Genomic DNA, 25,035 nt, shown 5'->3' on the forward strand with positions numbered 1-25,035 from the left:
GGAACCTCCGTATGCAGCGGGTGCAGCCCAAGAAAAGACAGACAGACAGTCAGACAGACAGACAGAAAGAAAGAAGAAAATGGGGGGAAAACCCAGAAGTGAACACTGAGGAACATAAATATAAAATGCGCAGAGAGCTGGAGAGAAAGAGAACTATGAAGAAATGGGTGAAAAACAGAAAAAAGAAGGAAGAGGCAGCTGAGCAAGAGCCCTGGTAATCCGCCTCTCTCACTACAGTTCCAGAAGCCTCTCCTACCTACCCACCCAACAATCGGATCATGTGCACTGTGCCATGAATTAATCAGCATGTAAATCACCTTCTTTAACGGCGGAAATTGAATTTAGCTGCCAATCTTGATTGAGGGCATAGAGGCCTCGTCACAGAAAGATCACAGCTCTCAAGGAGAATGCCTTTTTTCTCCTTAAATCAAAGCTTGCATAAGCCCGTGGAAACAGCTGCAGCTGGAGCCACAGACGTTGTGAAAGGTGGCAGGCGGAGGTCGGTAATTATAATTAGCGGTTACATAACATGTTTGTTCTTCAAAGTGCTCTACAAGCATCAGCTAATTAATAGCTTACTCTGCCCCATGCAGATCCCCTGGTTGTTCACGGAGTGACGGACTAATCCTGGTACCCCCATCGTTCTGAATGATGAAGGCACAGCAGCTTGAGCCATGAAGCAAATGCCTGAGGGTTCAGAAGCGATGCCCTGCTCTCCCACCAAATGTTGAATTCAGCAACCCATGAGGCAGCTGCCTCACTTCCTCCAAATACCTCTCAGAGGCGCAAGAACAGTTTGATCCACTATCCGTCTGGTTCAAAATGGCACTGGCTCTTCTCCATTTCCCCCATTATAAAGACTGGGACTTGGGCATCCTTCCGGTTAGTTACGGGTTTGCCCTTGCTTCTCTATGCAAGTTGGACAAGTCATTCTCTGTGCAAGTTGGACAAGTCAATGGACCTAAGAGATAGTCAAACTGGATCTCACTCCAGGTCCAGAAGCCTCTCCTACTACCCACCCAGCAATCGGGTCACGTGCACTGCACTATGTCCACACTTTGTTTCTATGATTGCAATCTCTCGCCTACATCCTGTTGCCTTTGTGGTGGAGATAACTGAATGTGGGAAGAGCTTGGCACAGACAGCAGCTGAGCTGAGTCTGTCATCCACTCCAGAGATGCTTTACCCCGGGACTTCACAGGTTCATAAATACCTTGAATTTGTAAAATATTACACGTATGTGTGCATGTGCCTTTCTTTGCAGAAAAGTCTCTTGAGCCCATTGCCCCGTAAATTCCAAGAAGGTAGTGTCCGGTGAAGTACCTCATACACAGCATATGCTGAATAAATATCTATTGATGAAATGGATAGATTTCATCAAATTCCTACCCCCCAAATGGCCATGAACCATCCCCTCTTGGCCAAATAATCACCAGGAGTCCATGCATTGTGTTTGCTCCAGCTAGATCTTCCTGTGGAAAACTTTGATCGGCAAGACCAAAAACGCTCTTTCATAATTCTGCTACAAGCCACAGACCCAGACCAAAGCCCCCTTGAGATTTTACTCTTCAGGGATCTGTCTTCAGAGCCAAGCAAGTCAATATCTGGAAATAAATCCCCAGAGGCATTCGAGACCAGGTGACGACCACTTGTCACACCCCTGGCCAATCATCACAAACATAAGAATCATTGCCTTTTCCCACCTTGGTTCTTGGACGCGGAGATGTGAAATAAAACATGTGGAGGTGCACACTTGTGACTCACAAGAACATCCTCTCAAGCAAAATAATTTCAGTGAAAGAATCTGACTAGCATCCATGAGGATGCAGGTTCGATCCTTGGCCTTGCTCCGTGCGTTAAGGATCCGGCATTGTCATGAGCTGTGGTGTAGCTCGCAGATTCGGCTCGGATCTGGCGTGGCTGAGGCTGTGGTGTAAGCCAGCAGCTACAGCTCTGATCCCCTCTCCTGGGCACTTCCATGTGCCATGGGTGCAGCCCTAAAATAAAAAACAAACCAAAAAACCTAAAATGTGCACAGTGCTTTAAGCTTTTCAAAATGCTCCCCATAGATTATCTCATGTGATTCTCTCTCAACAACTAAGTAGGAAAAGCAGACTTTATTTTCACCGTTTTATAGATGAGGAAACTGAGGCACTGGAAGAATAATGCCTTGCCTGGTGCCACACAGCTAGCACATGGAACTGCTAGAATTTGACGTCTCAAAACTCCTTTTCACCCAGTAATGGCATTTGTGGGTATATAGCCAAAAGAATTGAAAGCAGGGTCTCAAAGAGATATTTGTAAGCCCAGGCTCATAGCAGCATTATTCACAATAACCAAAAGGTGGAAGTAACATAACTGTCCATCAATGGATGAATGGATAAGCAAAATGTGGTATATACACAGCAGAATAGTATGCAGCCATGAAAAGAAGGAAATCCCCCCATCTGTGACAATGTAAACCTGGAGTACACATTAAGTGAAATAAACCAGTCACAAAAAGACAAACACTACATAATTATGCTTACATGAGGTCAATCAGTCAAACTCCTAGAGGAATTCCCGTTGTGGCTCAGTGGAAATAAACCCAACTAGTATCCGTGAGGATGCAGGTTCCAGCCCCGGCCCCACTCAGTGGGTTAAGGATCTGGTGTTGCCGTGAGCTGTAGGTTGCAGACGTGGCTCAGATCTAGCGTTGCTGTGACTGCGGTGGAAGCTGGCAACTATAGTTCCCATTCGACCCTTAGCCTGGGAACTTGCATATGCCACATCTGCGGCCCTAGAAGAAAACAAACACGCACATGCACACACACACACAAAAACCCTCACAGAAACAGAAAGCAGAACGGTGGTGCCAGAAGCTGTGGGGAGGGGAAAGTAGGGAGTTACTGTCTAACAGTTTCAGTTTTTCAAGATGAAAAAGTTCTGGCGACAGGCTGCACAACATGAACCTACTTCACACTGCAAAATCATTGAGATGGTAGATTTTATGTCATGTATAGTTTACCATGATCAAAAATAAACATGACAAAATCTTGCTATACATTATACCATCTTTCCTCTGAAAAACTGTCAACATGTGCTAAATTAGGACTTGTAAGTATGCCCCCTTGAGAATATGAGTCATGGAGAAAAATTTCTCAGCCCACCAAGCGGAAGAGACAGGAATCACTGTGATTTAAGGTGAGTTTCAAAAGATGGATACATAAAACTTTCGATCCAACTTATTTTCCCAATCCACCCTGTAAATCTTGAGGATTTAGCTGACAAACCCAAAGCCAGGTGCCTGCCCAGGTAAATGGCACAGCCAGGCACAGTACACAGAGTGAGCAATCCAAGTCTTTAGGCTGTATGCTCCCGCTGGCTGTTTTGCTTCCAGGAGCCAGAAGCCCTGCAGAATGGAGTCTATACCTGTACACGTGAAAGCACTTGCTCTCCAGGTGCCTTTCCCTGTGCAAACGGAAGTGATCTTTCCTCCAGAGCTCTCAAAGCCCTCTTGACAGACGTAGTGAGCCACACCACCCAGGCTGGAGCTGTGATTGCCCACCAGGACCGCGTGCGGCACTTCCGGAGGGCGCCCACAGTTGATCTCTGCAATGGGAAGTAGCACAGCACTAGTTATGACCCAGGACGTCTACCCCATTTTTCATCTTTTGCAAATAAACAGTTAGTAATGATACAGTCCAGTCAATGGGAAAAGAGAAAACACTAACCCCATCAAATAACCCAAGTGCACATATATAAAATAAGATCGTTCAAAAGTAAGGAAAATCGGGAGTTCCCAGCGTGGCTCAGCGGTAACAAACCCAACTCAGATCCATGAGGACATGGGTTCGATCCTTGGCCTTGCTCAGTGGGTTAAAGGATCCGGTGTTGCTGTGAGCTGTGGTGTAGGCTGATGGCTGTAGATCTGATTCTTCCCCTAGCCTGGGAACGTCCATATGCCGCCAGTACGGCCCTAAAAAGACAAAAAAAAAAAAAAAAAAAAAGAGTAAAGAAAATCGAGATCTCTGAGTTTAATGAAATTTATAAACATGTATACATAGAAAATATCCCACTTATGAGATGATTTATACTATAAAGAATTTCTTGGTCAATGAAATAATCCATCTTGGGTTTTTTTTAAATATTAAGACCTTCTGTTACCTTTTACTATGTATCTTCAGATTATTAATTCCTGCATAGATGATAATGCAAGTGTAGTTTTGTTGTCAGCTAGTCAATAAAATAGAAACAAAAATCGCTGAACTTTTTTTCTTTTTTTTTTTCATTTGAGTTTAGTTGCTTTACAAGGTTGTGTTGATTTCAGATGTGCAACAACAACAAAAATCTCTGAACTTTTTCAAGCAAATAAGTGGGGAAAGTGTTTATGATCTAAACATTCAATTTATATGCACTTTTCAAAGAATAAAAAGCAGTTGCATAGAGGGAGACAAACCTGGAATTATACCTTCTTTTATTTTATTATTTTTTTTATTTTTATGGCCGCACCCGTGGCATATGGAGGTTCTCAGGCTAGGGGTCTAATCAGAGCTACAGCTGCCAGCCTACACCACAGCCACAGCAACATCAGATCCGATTCTCATCTGCAACCTACACCACAGCTCACGGCCACACCAGATCCTTAACCCACTAAGCGAGGCCAGGGATTGAACATGCAACCTCATGGTTCTTAGTCGGATTCATTTCTGCTGCGCCAGGACAGGAACTCCCTGGAATTATAAAATTGATACGAAATATTTTCTCCACAACTCCGACTACAAGAAGACACTGGAATATTTACAGAGCACAATTTCAAGGAAAGGGATTATGACACTACCATTTTAGACCCAGCCAAACTCTACTTCCCATAAGAATAAAAGAGTTGGAGTTCCCTTCGTGGCACAGCAGAAACAAATCTGACTAGGAACCATGAGGTTGCGGGTTCAATCCCTGGCCTCACTCACTGGGTTAAGGATCCCGCTGTGAGCTGTGGTGTAGGTCACAGACGTGGCTCGGATCTGGTGTTGCTGTGGCTGTGGTGTAGACCAGCAGCTGTAGCTCCAATTAGCCCCCTAGCCTGAGAACTTCCATATGCCGCGGGTTCGGCCCTAAAAAGCAAAAAAAAAAAAAAAGAATAAGAGTAATTTTCAGATATTTTACAATTTTTAAAAATCTATATGTATATCTTTTCTGAAAATAAATTCAAAAATGACTCTAGTCCGACCAAAAAAAAAAAAAAAAGAATCAAAATAAATACCCTAAGAAAGGAGAAGGATAGGGGTTTTATTTTATTTTATTTTATTTTTTTTTTTTGTCTTTTTGCCATTTCTTGGGCCGCTCCCGCAGCATATGGAGGTTCCCAGGCTAGGGGTCGAGTTGGAGCTGCAGCCACCAGCCTACGCCAGAGCCACAGCAACGCGGGATCCGAGCCGCGTCTGCAACCTACACCACAGCTCACGGCAGCGCCGGATCCTTAACCCACTGAGCAAGGGTAGGGACCGAACCCACAACCTCCTGGTTCCTAGTCGGATTCGTTAACCACTGCGCCATGACGGGAACTCCAGGACGGGAGGTTTTAGAAGAAATACGAGTGTGCAATGAAAACAGCTCTGTGTACAGGACAGTCCCTGTAATCATTTAAGGGAGACTACAGAGCTTGATAGAACTAGTAGCAAAGGATTCTAGATCTAAAAGACGAACAGTGTGAAAAATTAATAATTTGAAAATTAAATTCCAAATTATTTCAATAAAATCTGAGGAGTGAGGTAACGAAAACAAATAAAACATGCTAAATTTCCTGTACAGCAGTGGGAATCTCACAGACATATTTTATCTGAGAAAACATAATAAATATAAAATAAGGTAGGCATAATAATCCCAAATATAAGCAATAGTCCAGATATACCTAAATCCAGAAAGAAAAAATATATAACTTGTGGCATTTGTTCTCATTTTTCGTTATCTTCCCAATCTGTAGAAAGCTAAGAAAATTAAGGAGTCCTGACATTCAGTATTTTCAAGCATAAGTCTCTTTATGGAGATAAAACATTCAAAGAAGAGAAAATGATATGAGCTGTTCCCAACTCCCCACTAACCATCCTTGGCCTCTCTTAAATGAGCTTATGATACAGAATTGGTAGATTTAATGGAATTGTAGTCTTCTCCATCCCATTATGAAGGTTCTGTCTGTTGCGGAGTTCATTCCCCAGGGAGGCCTCCTGGAGCAGAATTTCATCTGCTGTCCTTGGAACCATCGTAAGACCCTCAATACAACAGTTGACCAGTTGCTCAGTTCTGAGTTGTTTGTTTTTCAGGGCCGCACCAGCAGCGCATGGAAGTTCTCAGGCTAGGGGTCGAATCAGAGCTACAGCCCCTGGCCTACACCACAGCCATAGCAACGCCAGATCCGAGCCCCATCTGCAACCTACACCACAGCTCATGGCAATGCTGGATCCTTAACTCACTGTCAAGACCAGGGATCGAACCCGCATCCTCATGAATCCTAGTCGGGTTCGTTAACTGCTGAGCCACAAAGGGAACCCCTGTTCTGAGATTTCTTTTTAAAAAGATTAGTCTCTGGTCAGTACAGATGCAAATCATGAGTAGTCATGGGACCAAAATGAGGTGGTCATTAAAATAAATCTTCCAACACTGTCTACCTCTCAAGTCCCATATTTGCTCCCAGGGATTTGGTCCCTTCTCAGGCATGTTTACCAGACACATGCTTGGCCCTCTGCATGTTTTCCCAGCATCAAACCTTTAGACATGTTTACTGGCCCCAAACATTCCAAGACATGAGTCTATTTGTGTGTACCTGAGCAACCAACCAAACAGGTAGTTAATGTTTTATAAGACTGCCCAGTCACTGTTGACATATAAAACATCTAGTTTAAGCCAGGATTCAGTTACAGCAGGAAATTAGAGGGCTTGTCAGTGAAATGATTGAGAATATAGGTTTACATAGGTCTATGGACCTTGAAGTTGGAATTCTAAACAACGCATTGGAGAGGTTTGGGAGGGAACACGGTGACAGTTGGATTAGGGGAGAAGCATAGATACTAAAAGAATAAGAGTAGCGACAGTAACTAAATCAGCTTCCACCTTGGGCATGACCTAGAATAATGAAAGGCATCGTGGCTTTAGCTGGAATAACAAGATTTCTTTTAATTAATATGACTTTGGGGGCTAGATGAGAATTCAATAGCCTGGTTTCTGGGGACTCAGGTAGATGTTTGGTGGTAGTTCCCATCACAGAGCTAATTAAGTGGAATAGTCCCTTAGCAAGAGATATTTTGAGCAGATTCCAGCAAGGCTTGGATTAAACCCATGGCTCTAAACAGCAGCTATACATCTGAATCACCTGAGCAGCCTTTGCTAAAACACATACTGGAGTCTCCCACACACCTACCCGCCGTTACCCAGAGATAACTCTTCTGAATGTGTAGTACTGAGTTGGATTCTTGGCATCCACATTTATACAAAGTGAAAAATTTGATTTGTATGCACACCCACAGCTGAGACTCTAAATTAAACACTGGTATGAATGGCTATCATTTATCATTGCACGCATCCCAAGAGGGTCTTGAGTATAACATTAATTCTCATAGTAACCCTCTGTGATGGAGAGGATTTCTCCCATTTTACAGATAAAATGGCTCAACGTGGTTAAATAAAACATCCAAAGTCACATAGGTGACATGTGAAGGCGAAGAGCTGCGTCCACATCTGTCAGATTCCTTCTCCTCTACCCGCTGCGCCGCAAGAGCAGCTCCCATCTCTGAAAACCTACAGTAGACACCCCTTCCTACCCTCTTCTGCCTTGCTCACACTCTCTCTCCTCCAGGAATACTCTTTCTCCCTCATACTGAGCAAAATCCTTCCCAATGACCAATCTGCCCCATGGTTAATAAAGGGATTCCTTCCTCTGAACTTTCATGGCCTTTATTCCTTTGTTCATTTATTCATATATTTACTGAGCACCTAGTATAAGCCAGACACTATGTTAGACACCACAGCAGTGAACAAACGGGTAAGATCACTGCCCTTACAGAACTTAGGAGAGAATAGTCCCCAAAAAAAAAAAAAAAAATCAATAAGGTAATTGCAGGAGTTCTCATTGTGGCTCAGCAGGTTAAGAACCCAACTAGTATCCATAAGGATGCAGGTTAGATCCCTGGCTTCACTCAGTGGGGTAAGGATCTGGCATTGCCACAAGCGGTGGTGTAGATCACAGATTTGGCTCAGATCTGGGTTGCTGTGGCTATGGCATAGGCCGGCAGGTGCAGCTCCAATTCAACCACTACCCTGGGAAATTCCATATGCCATAGGTGCAGCCCTAAAAAAGGAAGGACAAGAAAAAGAAAGAAGGTAATTGTAGATTGTGGTAAATATAGGAAGATAATGTGACAGAATGAGAAAGACTTTTTAATTAGAGTTCTCAGGAATGGTTTGATCTCTCTGAGGAGGCAACATCTGAGTTAGGACCTGAAGGTCAGTCATGTTAGGACCCAGAGGAAGAACCTTTCAATCCAATGAAATAGCCAAAGCAAAGCCCCTGGGGTGACAAAGCTCTTTTTTGTGTTCCCGAAAGGGAAATGTAACCTGTTGGCTGGAGCATAGCTAGCAAGAGGGAGAGTGGCATGAGATGAAGGTGGAGAGAAGAGCAGAGCCTGATCAAGAGGGCCTTGTAAGCAGTAGGAAAGGGCTTGGATATCATTTAAAAGCAGGTGAATACCACTGGAAGGTTTTAAGCAAGGAAATGAAATTACCTGACTTTGCTTTTCAAAAGACCATTTAGACTGTTGAGTGGAAAATGGATGAGAGAACAGGAGTGAAAGGAGAGGTCGGTTAGGGTCTAGAGCAGGAGCCAACACAGGGAGGTGAGGTCTTGGATGCACTTGAGAGGTGACGGTGGAGATGAAAAGAAAAGGATGGATTTGAGACGTATCCTGGAAGCAGAACAAGGCTCTTGTTGATATAGACTAGATGTGAGAGTGAGAGAAGAGGCAGACTCAAGAACAATTATCTGTTGTATTCATTTCATCTTTGTTTCCTGCTTGAAGATTTAGCGGTTTTTTTAATGAATATGTCTCCCCAAATTTATGGACAGTTCCTTTATCAGCTAAAGGATAGAATCTTATAATCTCTGCATCCCCACAATGCCTGCTTAAAATAGTATGTTTTATATAGTAAATAATAAATAAATAGTTGTTCATTGGTAGCTTGCTACTATTTTATCATCATTCAAGATGTAATAAATATTACTTTGATATGATACCAGGAAGGAAACACACATCGATAAATTGTTAAGTACAAATAACAAGACAGGGACACAGTACATCTGTATTTTTTACCCAAGTAGATGAAAGCTGAGAAAAAGACCCACAAAACTACTATCAGTCTTACACCAGTGAATTCTGGGAAAGCTGTTTAAATCATAATAACTTTAATCATGATAGCATTCATCAAAATTCTACTAACACAAGGTAGTCAATTATATATATATTATTTATATACATACAATTCTATCTATATACTATTATATATACTATCTCATTTATTTCTCACAGAAAACTGTGCAAGGTGGATGGTTTTTTTCTCATGTATTTTATAGACATAAAAATGGAGGTCCCAAGAGTCTGTCACTTTCAAAAGTTACACCACCATTAAAAGATTCAGATCATTCAAACCAGTGTTCAGACCATGGTTTGCGTGACCCCAAAATCCAGGTCCATTAAATCTGGGCAGGATCACACTGAACGGGTCCACTCTAGGCTCTGGCTGGGACTGACCTTATCAGTTAGCTAAAACCTCAGAAGAAAAGATTGCATGAAAAAGTATTTAGATCAGTCTGGAGGAGTTCTATGACAACTCCCTCCGCCCACATGTCTCCAAGAACTTTACCAGAACAAGAGAGCTCCTGGAAATGGACTTCCCCTCTGACAGTGTGATGCCTCAAAGCCCTCTCAGTACTGATGTCTAACCCCATGATACAGGGGTCTGGTCCAGATCTTGCCTGAAACATAATCCCATCACAGTTTTCCCATCATGTTTAAGAGAGTTGGCAGCCACTGCCACTTCTACTCAGAACAAATGGTATCCAAAAAAGCAGGTGGCCCCTATTAAGATATATTTAAAAATCAATCCAACAGAGGGTGCATTAGGTTCTAAAAATACCGCTAACACAAGGAAATAAGCCATTTAAAAATAGTTACTATCTAAAGGAAAGCAAAAAAAAAAATAAGCAGCACAAATTTTGTATTGCATGTGCATAGGGGTGTTCATTACAGCACACTTTTCTCTGGCTAATTATATTATGAACAACGTTTGGATCTGCATCAGGAATACAGTCAACTAATTATGAATGTGACTGGGAATTTTTCCTTCCTATCCTATTATCTGTGATTTTTATTCAAATAATCAACTTCAAAATAGGTCTCCCTGGGGGGAAATGCGGCATGCCAGTTTCAAGGACCATCCTGATGTTGTAACTCCGTTTCATATCTTGAAGGTAAAAATGTTTTATTATCGCAAAGGCAAAAGGCACTGCTAGCTTTAATATTCTACCCAAGAAGATATTCCAGAAGGAAATCCGTTTGATGAGGTATAGGCAATTTATGGCATCTAATCAACAACGGGCTGTATCACCAATGTCAGCTACATCGACTGCTGTTTATTATACACAGAGGCACAATAATGTGACTGATGACAGAAATAACAGAGTAACATAAGGCTTAATCTAAGACTGTTTCAGAGACCCAATAAATACCAAGCTGAGAAAGAAAAAAAAAATGACTACAAATTGAGGCAGACATTTTGCCAAATGCTGGAGGAATGAATGATTGACTTATTCCACGTATTGACATTGACAAAAAAAAAAGAAAAGAAAGAAAGAAAAGAAAAAAGATTTTCCTGGAAAAATTCACTACTAGAGGAAAGCTCTAGCAAAAGGGCAGATACAAGTATGAAAACTGAAGACAATCAAATTACAGTCAGTTTTCATCTTTACCCAACAACAATAGACATACATCTCTGTTGTGCCTTAGGATCAAACCAGAAGCTTTACATAACATCTGGAAATTGGTAGGTCATAAGGGCCCAACAATCTAGGCAGATGAAGAGCAGAGTCTACACCACACCCCCACGTTCTAGATTGGATAATTCAGCACTTATACCTATATTTTCTCTATCTGTAAAAACGCTATCTTCCCCTCTTAACAGGAAGCTCTTTGTAGGCTGTGTCTATATCCTATATGTTAAGAATATCCCCTGCAGTTGTGTGAATTATTAATATTATTACGAACATTAACTCTGGTGAAGTTCTTATGTAAGAAACATGACCTCAGGAACAAGGCTGAAAAGTGCAGCCTTAGGACAAAGTTTCATGCACTTTAATGGCATGTTTTGAATTTGGCCAAATATAGTCAGACCCTCAATCCAGGATCCCTTGGATGTTACATTACACACATCACTGATGTGGGGGCTGGAACCTAGCATCTCAAAAGGTGGCAACTTGAATTTAAAAAATGTTATCCCAACCATCAGAGGGAAACGGAGGGCTAGAGTAGTCCATGAAGCACATTCACAAGACAGCTTAGGAACTACTGTAACCAGGCTAATGAGCTCATTAAGACCAAAAGGTCCACTTGCCCTTAGGGCAGAAGAAAGAGAAAAATTACTTTTGATGGATTTTGTATTCTAAAGTCTCCCATGAACTTTAACCTCGACTAACAATACATTGCCTTCAGATTGTATTCATAGACCATTTGGAGGAAAAAGAAAAATTTCCATTTCACATAAAAACACTTATGTCAGAGTTCCCTGGTGGTGCAGTGGGGTAAGGATCTGGCATTGTCACTGCTGTGGCTCGGGTTCAATCCCTGGCCTGGGAACTTCCACATGCCGCAGGGGTGGCAAAAAAAAAAAAAAAAAAAAAAATTACTGTCAACAAATAGTGTCTAATAGGGAAATAGGTAGAATCTGAACACTTCATAAATTGCAGAGGGAGTGATAGGACAGGTAAAACCATGAGTGCTGGAAGGAAAAAAAAGAGTATATCAATATACCTCTTGTAAGGATCTTCCATTTGTACAGGTGATAATGGTTTCTGATGCTTTGCGCTGCATAGGAATCTTTTTTTTTTTCCCCCTAACATTAAAACTCAAAACTCTTCATTGTGGAGTTGCCACTGTGGCACAACAGGATCAGCGGCCTCTCTGCAGTGCCAGGACATATAGGTTTGATCCCCAGCCTGGCAGAGTTGGTTAAAGGATCTGGCGTTGCCACAGCTGTGGTATAGGTCACAACTGCAGCTCAGAGCTGATCCCTGGCCTGGGAACTCCATATGCTGTGGACAGCCAAAAAAAGAAAAGAAAAAAGAAAAAACACAAAATTTCTTCATTGTAATGTTCTAGTTGTAAATATAACACTTGAGTCAAAAACTAATAAATAAGGTAGAGAAAGCTGAAGAATTTTAGACCTTCCCACTTGATGGTAGGGCGTTTCAGAAAGACCTTAAATTTTTATTAGAAATATTACCTGCCACTCCCCACTAGACTCTGACTCTCCTACGGTGATGACAAACACTTCTCCAGAAGCTACTCTGCATCAAGCACAATGCCAAGTGCTTTGTATCATTATGTCATTAAAGCTTCACAATAACTCTATAGGCTGGCGGCAATTTTATCCCCTTCCACAGAAGGAACTGGAGTTTGGAGAAGTTTAGAGAAGTTTAGAGGGGGTTATGGAACTAGTGAGCTCAGCCAAAACTCACATGAGGCTTGCTGCTTCTAAAACGCATGTCTCATCATCCTGAATCTTAAAACCAATGTCACCATGCATTTACCCACTCAAGTGGTTCCAATCCATTTGCAAGTGAGATATTTTAATGGCATTTACTTGGCAAAAGGGTGACACAAGAGATGTGTTGCATGCAACAAGTTGATAGTTTTAAAAGAGCAGTATGTAGCGAAGTGCCAGAAAATCTATTTCAAAGGACCAAAAAGTCCCATCACCTGGAACACAGATGCGAAACACAAGGTAAGTGTGCTGCCACACCACGCTCCCTCACCCACATGGACACCGTGGGCGGATCTCAGCACTGAACCCTGCTAAGTCCGAGTGTGCTCAGAACCTTCGCGTGCCTCGGCACATTCAGAGGCAGCAGGGCAATGAAACGTGCCTGCCGCCCCTTGCCCGAGTGCACTCTTGTATTCCAACTTTGGTCAAAACTTTTTCAAACCCTCCTCAACCAACTCCGTAGAGATGAGACTGGGCTCCACTGAGAAAATCTCAAAAGATTCTCCGCAACAACAGACATCCTTCTGGGTGGTTCTAAGATTCCGTGGTGCAGGAAGGCGTGTTTGGCCCAGTGTCCCTCTCCTTACACACGTCCAGCTTGCCCACCTCTAGGGCTCACCAGGCCTGCTTCTACATGGAATTTGTCTTCTAGAAAAGTGCTTTGGGTTCTCAACTTGATACATAAACTACTGACAAAAGGTAAGTCACTTCCTTGCTTTGGTTCTTAATGGGGAAGAATACCCATTATTCATTGTAAATAGAATATTTTTGAAGTGGGAAATACGCCAACCTATTAATCACCTCAAAAGTCATTTCTATAGAGCAAATGAGGAGTTCCTGTTGTGCTGCAGCGGAAACGAATCCAACTGATAACCATGAGGTTGCAGGTTCAATCCCTGGCCTCCTTCAGTGGGTTAAGGATCCAGTGTTGCCGTGAGCTGTGGTGTAGGTCACAAAAGTGGCTCAGATCTGGCATTGCTGTGGCTGTGGTGCAGGCCGGCAGCTGTAGCTTCTATTAGACCCCTCGCCTGGAAACCTCCGTATGCCAAGGGTGTGGCCTTGAAAAGAAAATAAATAAATAAAGAGCAAATGAGACAATGCTGATGGAAAACCTTGTAAACCTTAAAGGGCTGGTCACTCTAGAGAATGAGGCTCTGCTATGAGTAGACTTGAGAAACCATGTCCCGCCCTTGTTAGCCAACTCAAAAAAGACACTCTGGGAGTGGCTCAGCAGGTTAAGTATCTGGCATTGTCACTGCAGTGGCTTGGGTTGCTACTGTGGTAGGGGTTCGACCCCTGGCCCAGGAACTTCTACATGCTGCAGGCAAGGTCAAAAAATAAAATTAAATTTTAAAAATTATTTTTAAAAGAAGAGGAATTGCATTTGGAGTGGATACGCAATGAGATCCTGCTATATAGCACAGGGAACTGTATCTAGTCACTTGTGGTGGAACATGATAGAGGATAATGTGAGAAAAAGAATGTGTGTGTGTGCATATATATATATATATATGTATGTATGACTGAGTCACTTTGCTATACAGCAGAAATTGACAGAACATTGTAAATCATCTATAATGGAAAAAATAAAAATCTTAAAATAAATAAACATCTTTTTAAAAAGAAGAAGAGGAAACTGTCTCTGCAATCAGCCCAGAGGGTTGGGCCAGCCATCCTGGAGGGCTCCCGTGCATGGATATGGGGAAACCAAAAGCCAGCCCCAGGGTCTTGCTTCCATTGCATCGAAGCATGGAAATGTCATATGCCAAGTGAGAAGTAAGCAGGAAGGTGCAGAAGACAGAGTAAGAAGGTATAGAATCTGGAAAGGACATGAAGCTTGCGGGGTGAAACTAGAGAGGAGGCTAGCGTCTCAGCAAGGCTGAGCCACAGGATAAGCTGAGACGCCGTCCAGAAGCCAGTTCCACTATGCCCGCCACTGTCTGTGCCACCTTTCGGGGGACTCCGGGTGCTTCTATAGGCCTTAAGTATGCTAGGCACTGTTGCAGGTGCTGGAGAGGTGACGCTGAAGACTATATGGTCGCTGAGTCCTCAGACTGACAGGCCAACAGGGCAGGCAGATAAAAACTATGAACATAATTCTAATTAACAGACTTATGCATTGGGTACTAAGCAAGAGAAGGTCAGAGACGACTTGAAGCTGAAACTTGAAAGAGCTTGCTGTACAAAAAGCAGTAGACTCCCTCAACAGGTGAATGAATAAGTAAAATGCGGTGTGTGTATATGTGTTTATATGTGTGTGTGTGTGTGTGTATACATAAAATAGTGGGGGGTTTATATATATTTATATATAGTAGAAAATTATTCAGCCTTAAAAAGAAGTGAGGTTCTTCAAAAGATGCAAACTTCCACTTATAAGACAAATAAGAACTAGGGATGTGATGTACAACATGGTAAACACAACACGGCAGAACATTACATATGAAAACCGTTTAAGAGTAAATCCCAAGAGGTCTCATCACAAGGAGGAAATATCGTTTCTCTATTTAATTTTGCAAGTATGAGATGAGGAATGCTCACTAAACTCACTGCGATGATCATTTCATGGTGTGTGTAAGTCAGATCATCACGCTGTACACCTTAGGCTTATACAGTGTTGTATGTCAAATACATCTCAATAAAACTAAAAGGAAAAAAAAGAATTTAGATCTAAAAATGCTATAACATAGATGAGCCTTGAAAACATTATGCCCTGTCAAATAAACCAGACATAAAATGATAAGTATTGTAGGAGGCCACATACGAGGTAACGAAAGTAGAAATTCACAGAGACAGAAAGCAGACCAGAGGTTCCCCAGGGTAGAGGGAGAAAGGCATGGGGAGCTATTATTTGACAGGTACAGTGTTTCTAGTTGGAACCATGAAAATATTCTGGAAACGGACATCGGTGATGGCTGCACAACCTGGCGAGTGCACTCAATGCCACTGAACATTAATGTGTGCATTTTACACCAACTAAAGTTTTAGACATTGTTTTTTTTTTTTTTTTTTTTCCTTTTTCTCTTTGGAAGCATATTCACGGCCTATGGAGGTTCCCAGGCTAGGGATGGAACTGGAGCTGTAGCCACCGGCCTATGCCAGAGCCACAGCAATGTGGGATCCCAGCCTCGTCTGCACCCTCCACCATAGCTCACGGCAACACCGGATCCTTAACCCTCTGAGCGAGGCCAGGGATCAAACCCGCATCCTCAGGGATAGTAGTCAGGTACGTCAACTGCTGAGCCATGGCAGGAACTCCCACAATCAAATTTTTAAAGCAGGCTGGCAATTATTTCAAGCAGAGAGAAAAGGCCCTGAAGCTGATAGACTGACATATCGGTTGGGAGAGAAAGATGGGAGATGTAAAGTGTAGAGAAGCCCCCACCCCACCCCACCCCAAAGTAGCAGCAGAGCCTCTGGGGACGCAGCAATTGGGAGAAGGCAAACAGCAGGATCCACCAACTGTCCCTTCTCTGATGGGGAAGTCCGTCATAGGACACATACGCTGCCATCTGGATCACACAGCTGCTCCTTTCACAAGTACCTGCTCCTCGGCGTCCAAGTTCACAGTTTGCTAGTGTTTCTAGTGGAATTCCCGATTCCCGTGGCTTTATAACGCGGAGCTAAAAATACAATGCCAGCTGGCACGTGGCCCAGATTCTGGAGCCCCAAAGAAGACTGAAGGATAAATAAGAAGGGATGTGCTTAAAAGGGAGCAGGCACAGACCGGAGAAGCCGGTGGCCATGTGGTGATACGGGGGAGAAGGAGGGGGAGGGTGTCAGCAGGCAAAGGGGGGAACAGTTATTACAGGAGGGAAAAAAGAAGTGAAGACTTGCTAAATCACAGTTCTTCGGGGAATGTAACACCTACCCTCCTCTAAATGAACTTGCTGCATTCTCAGGTCAATAATCCCACCCCGACTACTGATTTTTCAAAGGCATACGAATTGTCTTATATAGGGTTTCCTATATGAATCTCTAGGGAGTTCTTTGATATGCATCATGGTGCCTTCTAATGTAAGTTCTGCATTTTAACTGGTCCACTGAAAGATAATGTTAGAACTAAAATGTACTTTTAGAATTTCTTAACCCCCAGAATGATAATTATCAAAATGTGTTTAGAGCCTGAATTGAAATTCAGAATATCAAAAGGATTAACTGCCTTGCTGTGGCATAGGCTGTGGTGTAGGCTGGCAGCTGTAGTTCTGATTGGACCCCTAGCCTGGGAACCTCCATATGTCACGGGTGCGGCCCTAAAAAACAAAAACAAAAAAAAAAAAAAAAAAAAAAAGGATTAACTTAGCCAAGCACATCACTGAAGTTTCTCAGCAATAAATTCCATGAAAACTAGGAGTTCCCGTCGTGGCGCAGTGGTTAACGAATCCGACTAGAAACCATGATGTTGTGGGTTCGATCCCTGGCCTTGCTCAGTGAGTTAAGGATCCAGCGTTGCCATGAGCTGGAGACGCAGCTTGGATCCCGCGTTGCTGTGGCTGTGGTGTAGGCCAGTGGCTACAGCTCTGATTCAACCCCTAGCCTAGGAACCTCCTTATGCCGCAAGAGCGGCCCCTAGAAAAGGCAAAAAAAAAAAAAAAAAAATCCATGAAAACTAATTATTTTGCTTTTTTCCAAAATGGAGCAACTTTCGTACATTGTCTAAAATTCATTGTAAAAAATTCTTTCAATACAGAAAATATATAAAATATAAAAATCACCCAAGACCCCTCCCAGTGGAAATTACTACGGTTAACATTTTAATATATAAATTTATAAGCTTTTTCATAAACATACACATATATATGAACTTTTTCAAAGGTAAGAGCATGTTATTCATACAGTTTGTAATTCAGTAATATACTGTTAATACTTACCTATGTCAAAAAACATTCTTTCCAACATAATTGCTGTTGGCTACAAAATATTCCATTGTATGTATATGCTATTATTTATTTAAACAATTTCCTTACTGATACACTTTTGGAATTGTGTCCAATATTTCACTGTTATAAACAAATACAGCTACAAAAAAATGTGAGTGCCATACACTTCTCTCTACAAATAAATTTGAAAGTAAATTTTAATTTAGATGATTTTTCTAAGATTATATAAATTATCAAAATGGTTACAAAAAAGGACAGGAAATTTAGACCTGTGAGTATTAATTTTTTTTAGAAATATCCCAAGCGGGGAGTTCCCATCGTGGTGCAGTGGAAATAAATCAGACTAGGAACCATGAGGTTGCAGGTTCGATCCCTGGCCTTGCTCAGTGGGTTAAGGATCCGGCATTGCCGTGAGCTACGGTGTAGGTCACAGATGCGACTCGGATCTGGTGTTGCTGTGGCTGTGGCGTAGGCTGGCAGCAGTAGCTCTGATTAGACCCCTATCCTGGGAACCTCCATATGCTTCAGGTGCAGCCCTAAAAAGACAAAAGACAATAAAAAGAATGCAATTCTTAAAATGGGATCTGATGAATGTTTACTTAATATTAGATATGAGAAGCCTGAAACTGGTAAATTATGAAGAAAGAGAAAGCCAAATGTAAAAAACAAACCAAAAGTCAGCATCATCACAAAAACAGAAGCCGTATAACAGAGTGATGAAGCACACAACCTCAGAAACCAGTATTCTACGTTCAAATTTCACTCCATCAACTAGTTGTATAATCTCAAACAAATTACTTAACTTCAGGTGTGATAATAACACTATACACTCATAGGGATACTGCAAGGATTGAATGAGTCGACATATATATAAAGTGCTTAGAACAGCACTTGACAGCACTTGACGCAAGAATAAGCAGATGTATGTAACATCAAAAAGCCAAGATCATGAATGAGTAATGAAACACTCAAACCATTCTCATGAGAGTCAGGCATAAAAAAGACTTTTCAAAGTCAATACCACTATTTACATTTTTGTTATGAAAACATTAGCTAAGTGGTCAGTCAAGAGAAAACTGTAACTTTTATAAATACAGAAAAATGAAAGATGGAGTTATCATTATTTGCAGATGATATTATTTCTGTAAATGCCCAGAGAGTCAACTGAAAACCTAGCAGCAACCATAGGAATTTACTGGACTCAGGTAATTCATTCACTACCCCAAAGAGAGACTTAGAGAAGAGTATGCAAACAATCTCAAGATGGTATAAGCTGGGAATCTGAACTTTTGGAGAACTCACCTTGGCAATTTAATTTTGGGGACTCCCATGTGCCCGAGGCTGTGCAGCTTGAAACTGTATCTTCTGGGTCACTGAAAAATCCTTCCTTGCAAGCATAACGAACCTGGCTGCCAAACCTGGAGGTATAATTTCCTATGATATGGCCATCTGGGACCTCAGGAGGGGTGCCGCAGTCTATTTCTGAAAATAAATGAATGTCAAATCCATTACTATGTAAATTTTCAAAATTCATATTCTCTCTCCACCTCTACCTTATCCCCTCTCCTCACCCCACACCCCCCCCCAAAACACACACACACACACACACACAAGCCACATTTTAAATAGGCGGGTTTGTTTCCACATGACTTCTGGGCATCTTTCCAACGACTATCTCTATTCAATCAACTGGCCTTCCACAGGTAATAGCATCTATACATGCACCAAACTGAAAGAACTTGGCAATCAACCCTTACTAATTCATGCTAACTACAGAGAAGCCTAAGCCAGTGCAATTGCACAATACCTTAATTATATAGGCCTTTATAATTTTCAGGGTCACTTTTGAGATGCTGGTCCTTACCAGATCAGCTGTGTTTACTGTCAACCATAATGGTTAATATCTGAATGTCTACTAACTACTAAAAATCCCTGAAATTGACTAATTTTAGCTTTTCTAATATAGCTCAGCTACACATTAACAACATTTTATCTGGACGGTTACTTTATTTCATAGGTTATACATGTGCAAAGGAACAGATCCCACCCACATCCCCAACACAGACCCACAGACCTAGGGTCAGAGCAGAAGGGAGTCAGCACCCACAGAATATCACCTGCAGATGCTGCCTTCTTTGGCGGAAACCCACCTGTGCATAACGTGGCATCTCGGGTGGGATGGAAAGGCTCAGGCCCGCTCTTCGGCAGGTGTCCGTCCATACAGTAGCATTCAAAGCTCCCATGAGTGTTCACACACCGTCCTCCGTGCCTGCACAGGCCGGAAACCTCACACTCATCTATGTCTTGAGACCCAGCCCAAATGCCAGACAGGAGAGAAAAACAGCAAAAGGAAAAAAAAAAAAAAGGTGGGACATGGTGACAGCCATTTCTTACATTCTCAATTTACACTTATAAGCGGATGGCACTTGTTTGCAACCACATCCTCAAGTTTATTTTACTCCTTAAGAGCTCTACTCCTATAGCCTTCACATCATGGACACTAAGAGGGGCTCAATAAATATTTGGCAATGGGTTCTGAAAATTTATAAAAATACCAGCTCTCTAACCACCAACAAAATGAACGCAACACGTATGCTAACAAATTCAATGACCATAAGATAAGGATGGCTTCAACCTCAACTAAAATAGCCGAAGTAGAACTCCTAACACAAAACAATTTAGACCACAGTGAAAAATGCTTTCCAACTCATGAGTACAAGATGATGAGACATGATATAGAGAAGATAACTCAGGGAGAAGCCAGCATCTGTAGCAAGTGGTGTGGGAAAGTTGGGCAGTCACACATAAATCAAGTTAGAACACACCCTCACGCCACACACAAAAATAAACTCAAAGTGGCTTAAAGACTTAAACATAAGATAAGACACCATAAAACTTCTAGAAGAGAAGACAGGCAAAACATTCTCTGACATAAATTGTACCAACATCTTCTTAGATCAGTCTCCCAAGACAAGAGAGAGAAAACAAAATAAATATTAGACCTAAGAAACTCAGCTTCTGCACAGCAAAGGAAACCATAAACAAAACGAAAAGACAACCTACAGACTGGGAGAAAATATTTGCAAATGAGATGACCGACAAGGGCTTAATTTCCAAAATATACAAACAGCTCATACGATTCAGGAACAACAACAACGACAACAAAAATCAGTTGAAAAATGGGCAGAAGACCTAAATAGACATTTCTCTAAAGAAGACATAGATGGCCAACGGGCACATGAAAAGATGCTCATCATCACTAATTATTAGAGAAATGCAAACCAAAACTACAATGAGATGTCACCTCACATCAGTCAGAATGGCTATCAATAATAAGTTTACAAATAATAAACGCTGGAGAGGGTGTTGAGAAAAGCGAACCCTCTTACACTGTTGGTGGGAATGTAAATTGGTGCAGCCACTATGGAGAATGTATGCAGGTTCCTTAAAAAACTGAAAATAGAGTTGCCATATGATCCAGCAATCCCACTCCTGGGTATGTAACCAGATAAAGCGATAATTCAAAGATACATGCACCCTTATGTCCATGCAGCACTATTCACAATAGCCAAAATGTGGAAACAACCTAAACGTCCATCAGCAGAAGAAGTGAGATATATATATATATATATATATATATATATATATATATATATATATATGGAATATTACTCAGCCATAAAAAAGCATAAAATAATGCCACTTGCAGCAACATGGATGGACCTAGAGATGATCACATCAAGTGAAGTACATCAGAAAGAGAAAGAAAAATACCATACAATATAACTTACATGTGGAATCTGACACAAGAGTTCCCTTGTGGCGCAGAAGGTTAAGGATCCAGTGTTGTCACTGCTATGGCTCAGGTCACTGCTGTGACGTGGGTTCAGTCCCTGGCCCGGGAACTTATGCATGCCAAAAGCAATGCCAAAAAAATAAATAAAATAAAATACCGCACATATCAACATATCTATGAAATGAAAGCAGATTCACAGACATAGGGAATAGGCTTTTGGTTGCCAAGGGGGTCGGAGGGGAGGGGAGGAGTGGGAGTTTGGGATTAGCAGAGGCAAACTATTATATATAGAATGGATAAACAACTAGGTCGCATTGCATAGAACAGGGAACTATATTCAATATTCTATGATAAACCAGGGAAAAGAATATGAAAAAGAATATACATATATACATATATATACATATACGTGTATAGCTGAGTCACTTTGCTGTACAGCAAAAATTAACACAAAATTGTAAATCAACTATACTTCAATAATATTTAAAAAATATTTTTTAAAAATGAAAAGATCTCAGAAGGGTCTCACTAATTTTACAAAGATTAGGGCTTAAAACAGCCTTCAAGAAGGACGAGAACTGGAGTTCCCGTCGTGGCTCAGCAGTTAACGAACCAGACTAGCATCCATGAGGACGCAGGTTTGATCCCTGGCCTTGCTCAGTGGGTTAAGAATCCAGCGTTGCCATGAGCTGTGGTGTAGATTGCAGACGCGGCTCAGATCCTGCATTACTATGGCTGAGGTGTAGGCCAGCAGCGACAGGTCCAATTTGACCCCTAGCATGGGAAACTTCATGTGCCCTGGGTGTGACCCTAAAGAGACCAAAAAAAAAAAGAAGGGCAAGACCTGCTCCTGAGCAGACTTTTCCCCTTGACTGAAGATTGCCAGTGGTAGTAGGTCCAGGAGTAAAAACCACACAATAATTCAGATGCTGAGGAAGAAATCTCTCCGTCCATTAGCGGTCCCCCTGCACTCTACCCCTTGGAACTGGCTTAAAGAACAAAATTTAAGGAGTTCCCACTGTGGCACAACGGAATCAGTGGCATCTCTGGAGCACTGGGATGCAGGTTCAATCCCTGGCCGGGCACAGTGGGTTAAGCAGGTGTTGTCACTGCTGTGGCATGAGTCACTGCTGTGGCTCGGGTCACTGCTATGGTACAGGTTCAACCCCTCGCCTGTGAATTTCTGCATACAGTGGGCATGGTCAAAAAAAATTTCAATGGAGAATGAAGTAAATGTATAAGAATTCACATCAAAAGAAAAATTGCTCAGCTTATGTATTCAGATCCAAAGAAGTCTTTTGAGGGGATGGACATGAATACTGAAAAATGAGTAATTCTAAATTTCATGGAATAAAAGAAAAATCTATAAACCTCCTGTAAGAAAGGAATGATAATTTATGAGGAAAAGAGAATCAATCTGATCTAGGAACTTCTTATCTGAAACACTGAATGCACTGGAGTCATGCATCCAAGGTTCTAAGGACAAGGAAGCAAAACCTCATGCTATATTGAAGCAAAGGAGTGGCATTTGAGAATATGAATGATCTCAAGAATTCCACTACTGACATTTCTTTTCTGAAACAGATTTTGAGGAAATACTTGAGCCGGTGAAAAACATCAGAATGAATAATGGCAAGAAAGGGGAAGGAAGACATCGTAAAACAAAACAAAGAGTGGTGGGAAATGAAACCAGTAAAACTTCAACAACTGTTGATAACAGCATCATGGAAGTTTTGGTAATTGTTAGGAGAGAATTCTTAAAATAAAAATAATAGAAAATAAAATCAGAATGAGAATCCTCAAAGAGATTTCGTTTCTTACCCTATAAAATTAGCACTGCCCCCACCAGGGCATAGGAATATGGCTTTGCCAACAAAGCAAAATGTCCCTATGTCGATGAAAACTACAGTGGAATGCATGCTGTAATCCATGACCTTAAATTCCAGCTTTGAGGCCTGATGGCATTATTAAAATGAAAACGTCATCCTAGATATAAAATAAAATAAAATAAAATAAAATCAGGAGTTCCCCTCGTGGAGTAGCAGAAACAAACACGACTAGGCTCCATGAGGATGCAGGTTCGATCCCAGGCCTTGCTCAGTGGGTTAAGGATCCGGCGTTGCCATCGCCGTGAGCTGCAGGGTAGGTCACAGAATGTGGCATGGATCCCATGTTGCTGTGGCTGTGGTGTAGGCCTGCAGCTGCAGCTCCAATTCCACTCCTAGCCTGGGAACTTCCATATGCCCTGGGTGTGGCCTTAAATAAGTAAATAAATAAAATCTCAATCTAGTAAAACCTTTAGAAATGATTTCAACACTATAGGATCCCACGTATGTTCCCAAACTGGAACCCATCCTTATAGCTCATCAAGATTTTTTTATTCCTTGGAGTTCCTGTCGTGGCGCAGTGGTTAACGAATCCGACTAGGAACCATGAGGTGGCGGGTTCGATCCCTGACCTTGCTCAGTGGGTTAAGGATCTGGCGTTGCCGTGAGCTGTGGCGTAGGTCGCAAATGTGGCTCGGATCCCACGTTGCTGTGGCTCTGGCGTAGGCCAGTGGCTATAGCTCCGATTAGACCCCTAGCTGGGGAACCTCCATATGCCGCGGGAGCGGCCCAAGAAATGGCAAAAAGACAAAACCAAAAAAAAAGATTTTTTATTCCAATGAGGAATTTGTAAAATGTCTTTATCTCTACACCTTTAACAGAGAAATCATTTTCCAGCCTGTCCACCTGCCCCAGACTCCTCAAAAGACAGTGAGTGGAAATAAACGGATTGTTCAGCAGACTGCTGAAAGTAAGTAGTCCAGGTATTATGGGCCAAAAAACACATCGGCATGGAGAAGACTCCGGGTTTCTAGATACTGAGTAGCTCTATATGGGTCACTACAGGCATTAATCAGCTTGCTTTGCACACAGTCATCCAGCAACCTAATAACAGTAATTGTTATAATGATTGTTAATAACAAAAACTCCTGCATGTCATCATGCACATGCCAAGCACTGTTCTAAACACCTCATTATTTATTACCCATTATTTTCATCTTACTTAATCCTCGCAATAATCCTGGGAGGTTGATGTTATTCTTATCCCCATTTTACAGATGGAGTAACTAAAAAATGGTTAAACAAAAGTCATGCAGGTTAAGTAATAAAAAAGCCAGGATCAGAAGATACCATTACACCACACATTCTTATCCCCATTTTACAGATGGAGTAACTAAAAAATAGTTAGACAAAAGTCATGCAGGTTAAGTAATAAAAAAGCCAGGATCAGAAGATACCATTACACCACACTATTTCTCTCTTTATCATCGAATTATACCACCATCCATTCAATAATTCTCTATCTTGTCCACAGAGATTGTCAAAGATATCAATTACCTGAATAAAATCTGGATGTATCTACCGCGGATCCCTGAGATTAGTATAGCATGGTTTCAACCTTTAATCCCCTGCTACCTCCGAATGCTCACAAACCATCCCTTTTCTAGTTCTAGAATCTTGGCTGGATAAACATGTTAAGTTCATCAGAACAACTCCACGTAGTGGTAGGTTCCACGGGGGTCTCAAAGTTTATAAC

At 41.8% G+C, this 25,035-nt stretch overlaps 1 protein-coding gene across 2 annotated transcripts in view; it reads right to left on the reverse strand.

The window, feature by feature from the left end:
• SUSD1 (sushi domain containing 1) overlaps positions 1–25,035 on the reverse strand; it is a 136,558-nt gene that overhangs the window by 87,051 nt on the left and 24,472 nt on the right. For both annotated transcript variants that reach the window (XR_002337296.1, XM_005660331.3), the window contains exons 4-6: positions 19,808–19,960; positions 18,960–19,139; positions 3,412–3,591 (exon numbers count right to left, since the gene is read on the reverse strand). Coding sequence is in view for 1 of the 2 variants with exons in the window: in XM_005660331.3 (XP_005660388.1) it covers positions 3,412–3,591; positions 18,960–19,139; positions 19,808–19,960 (513 nt within the window). In the remaining variant the exon portion in view is untranslated. The remainder of the gene's footprint in view (positions 1–3,411; positions 3,592–18,959; positions 19,140–19,807; positions 19,961–25,035) is intronic.

This window comes from Sus scrofa, chromosome 1 (assembly GCF_000003025.6).
Source record: "Sus scrofa isolate TJ Tabasco breed Duroc chromosome 1, Sscrofa11.1, whole genome shotgun sequence".
Classification (NCBI taxonomy): Eukaryota; Metazoa; Chordata; class Mammalia; order Artiodactyla; family Suidae; genus Sus; species Sus scrofa.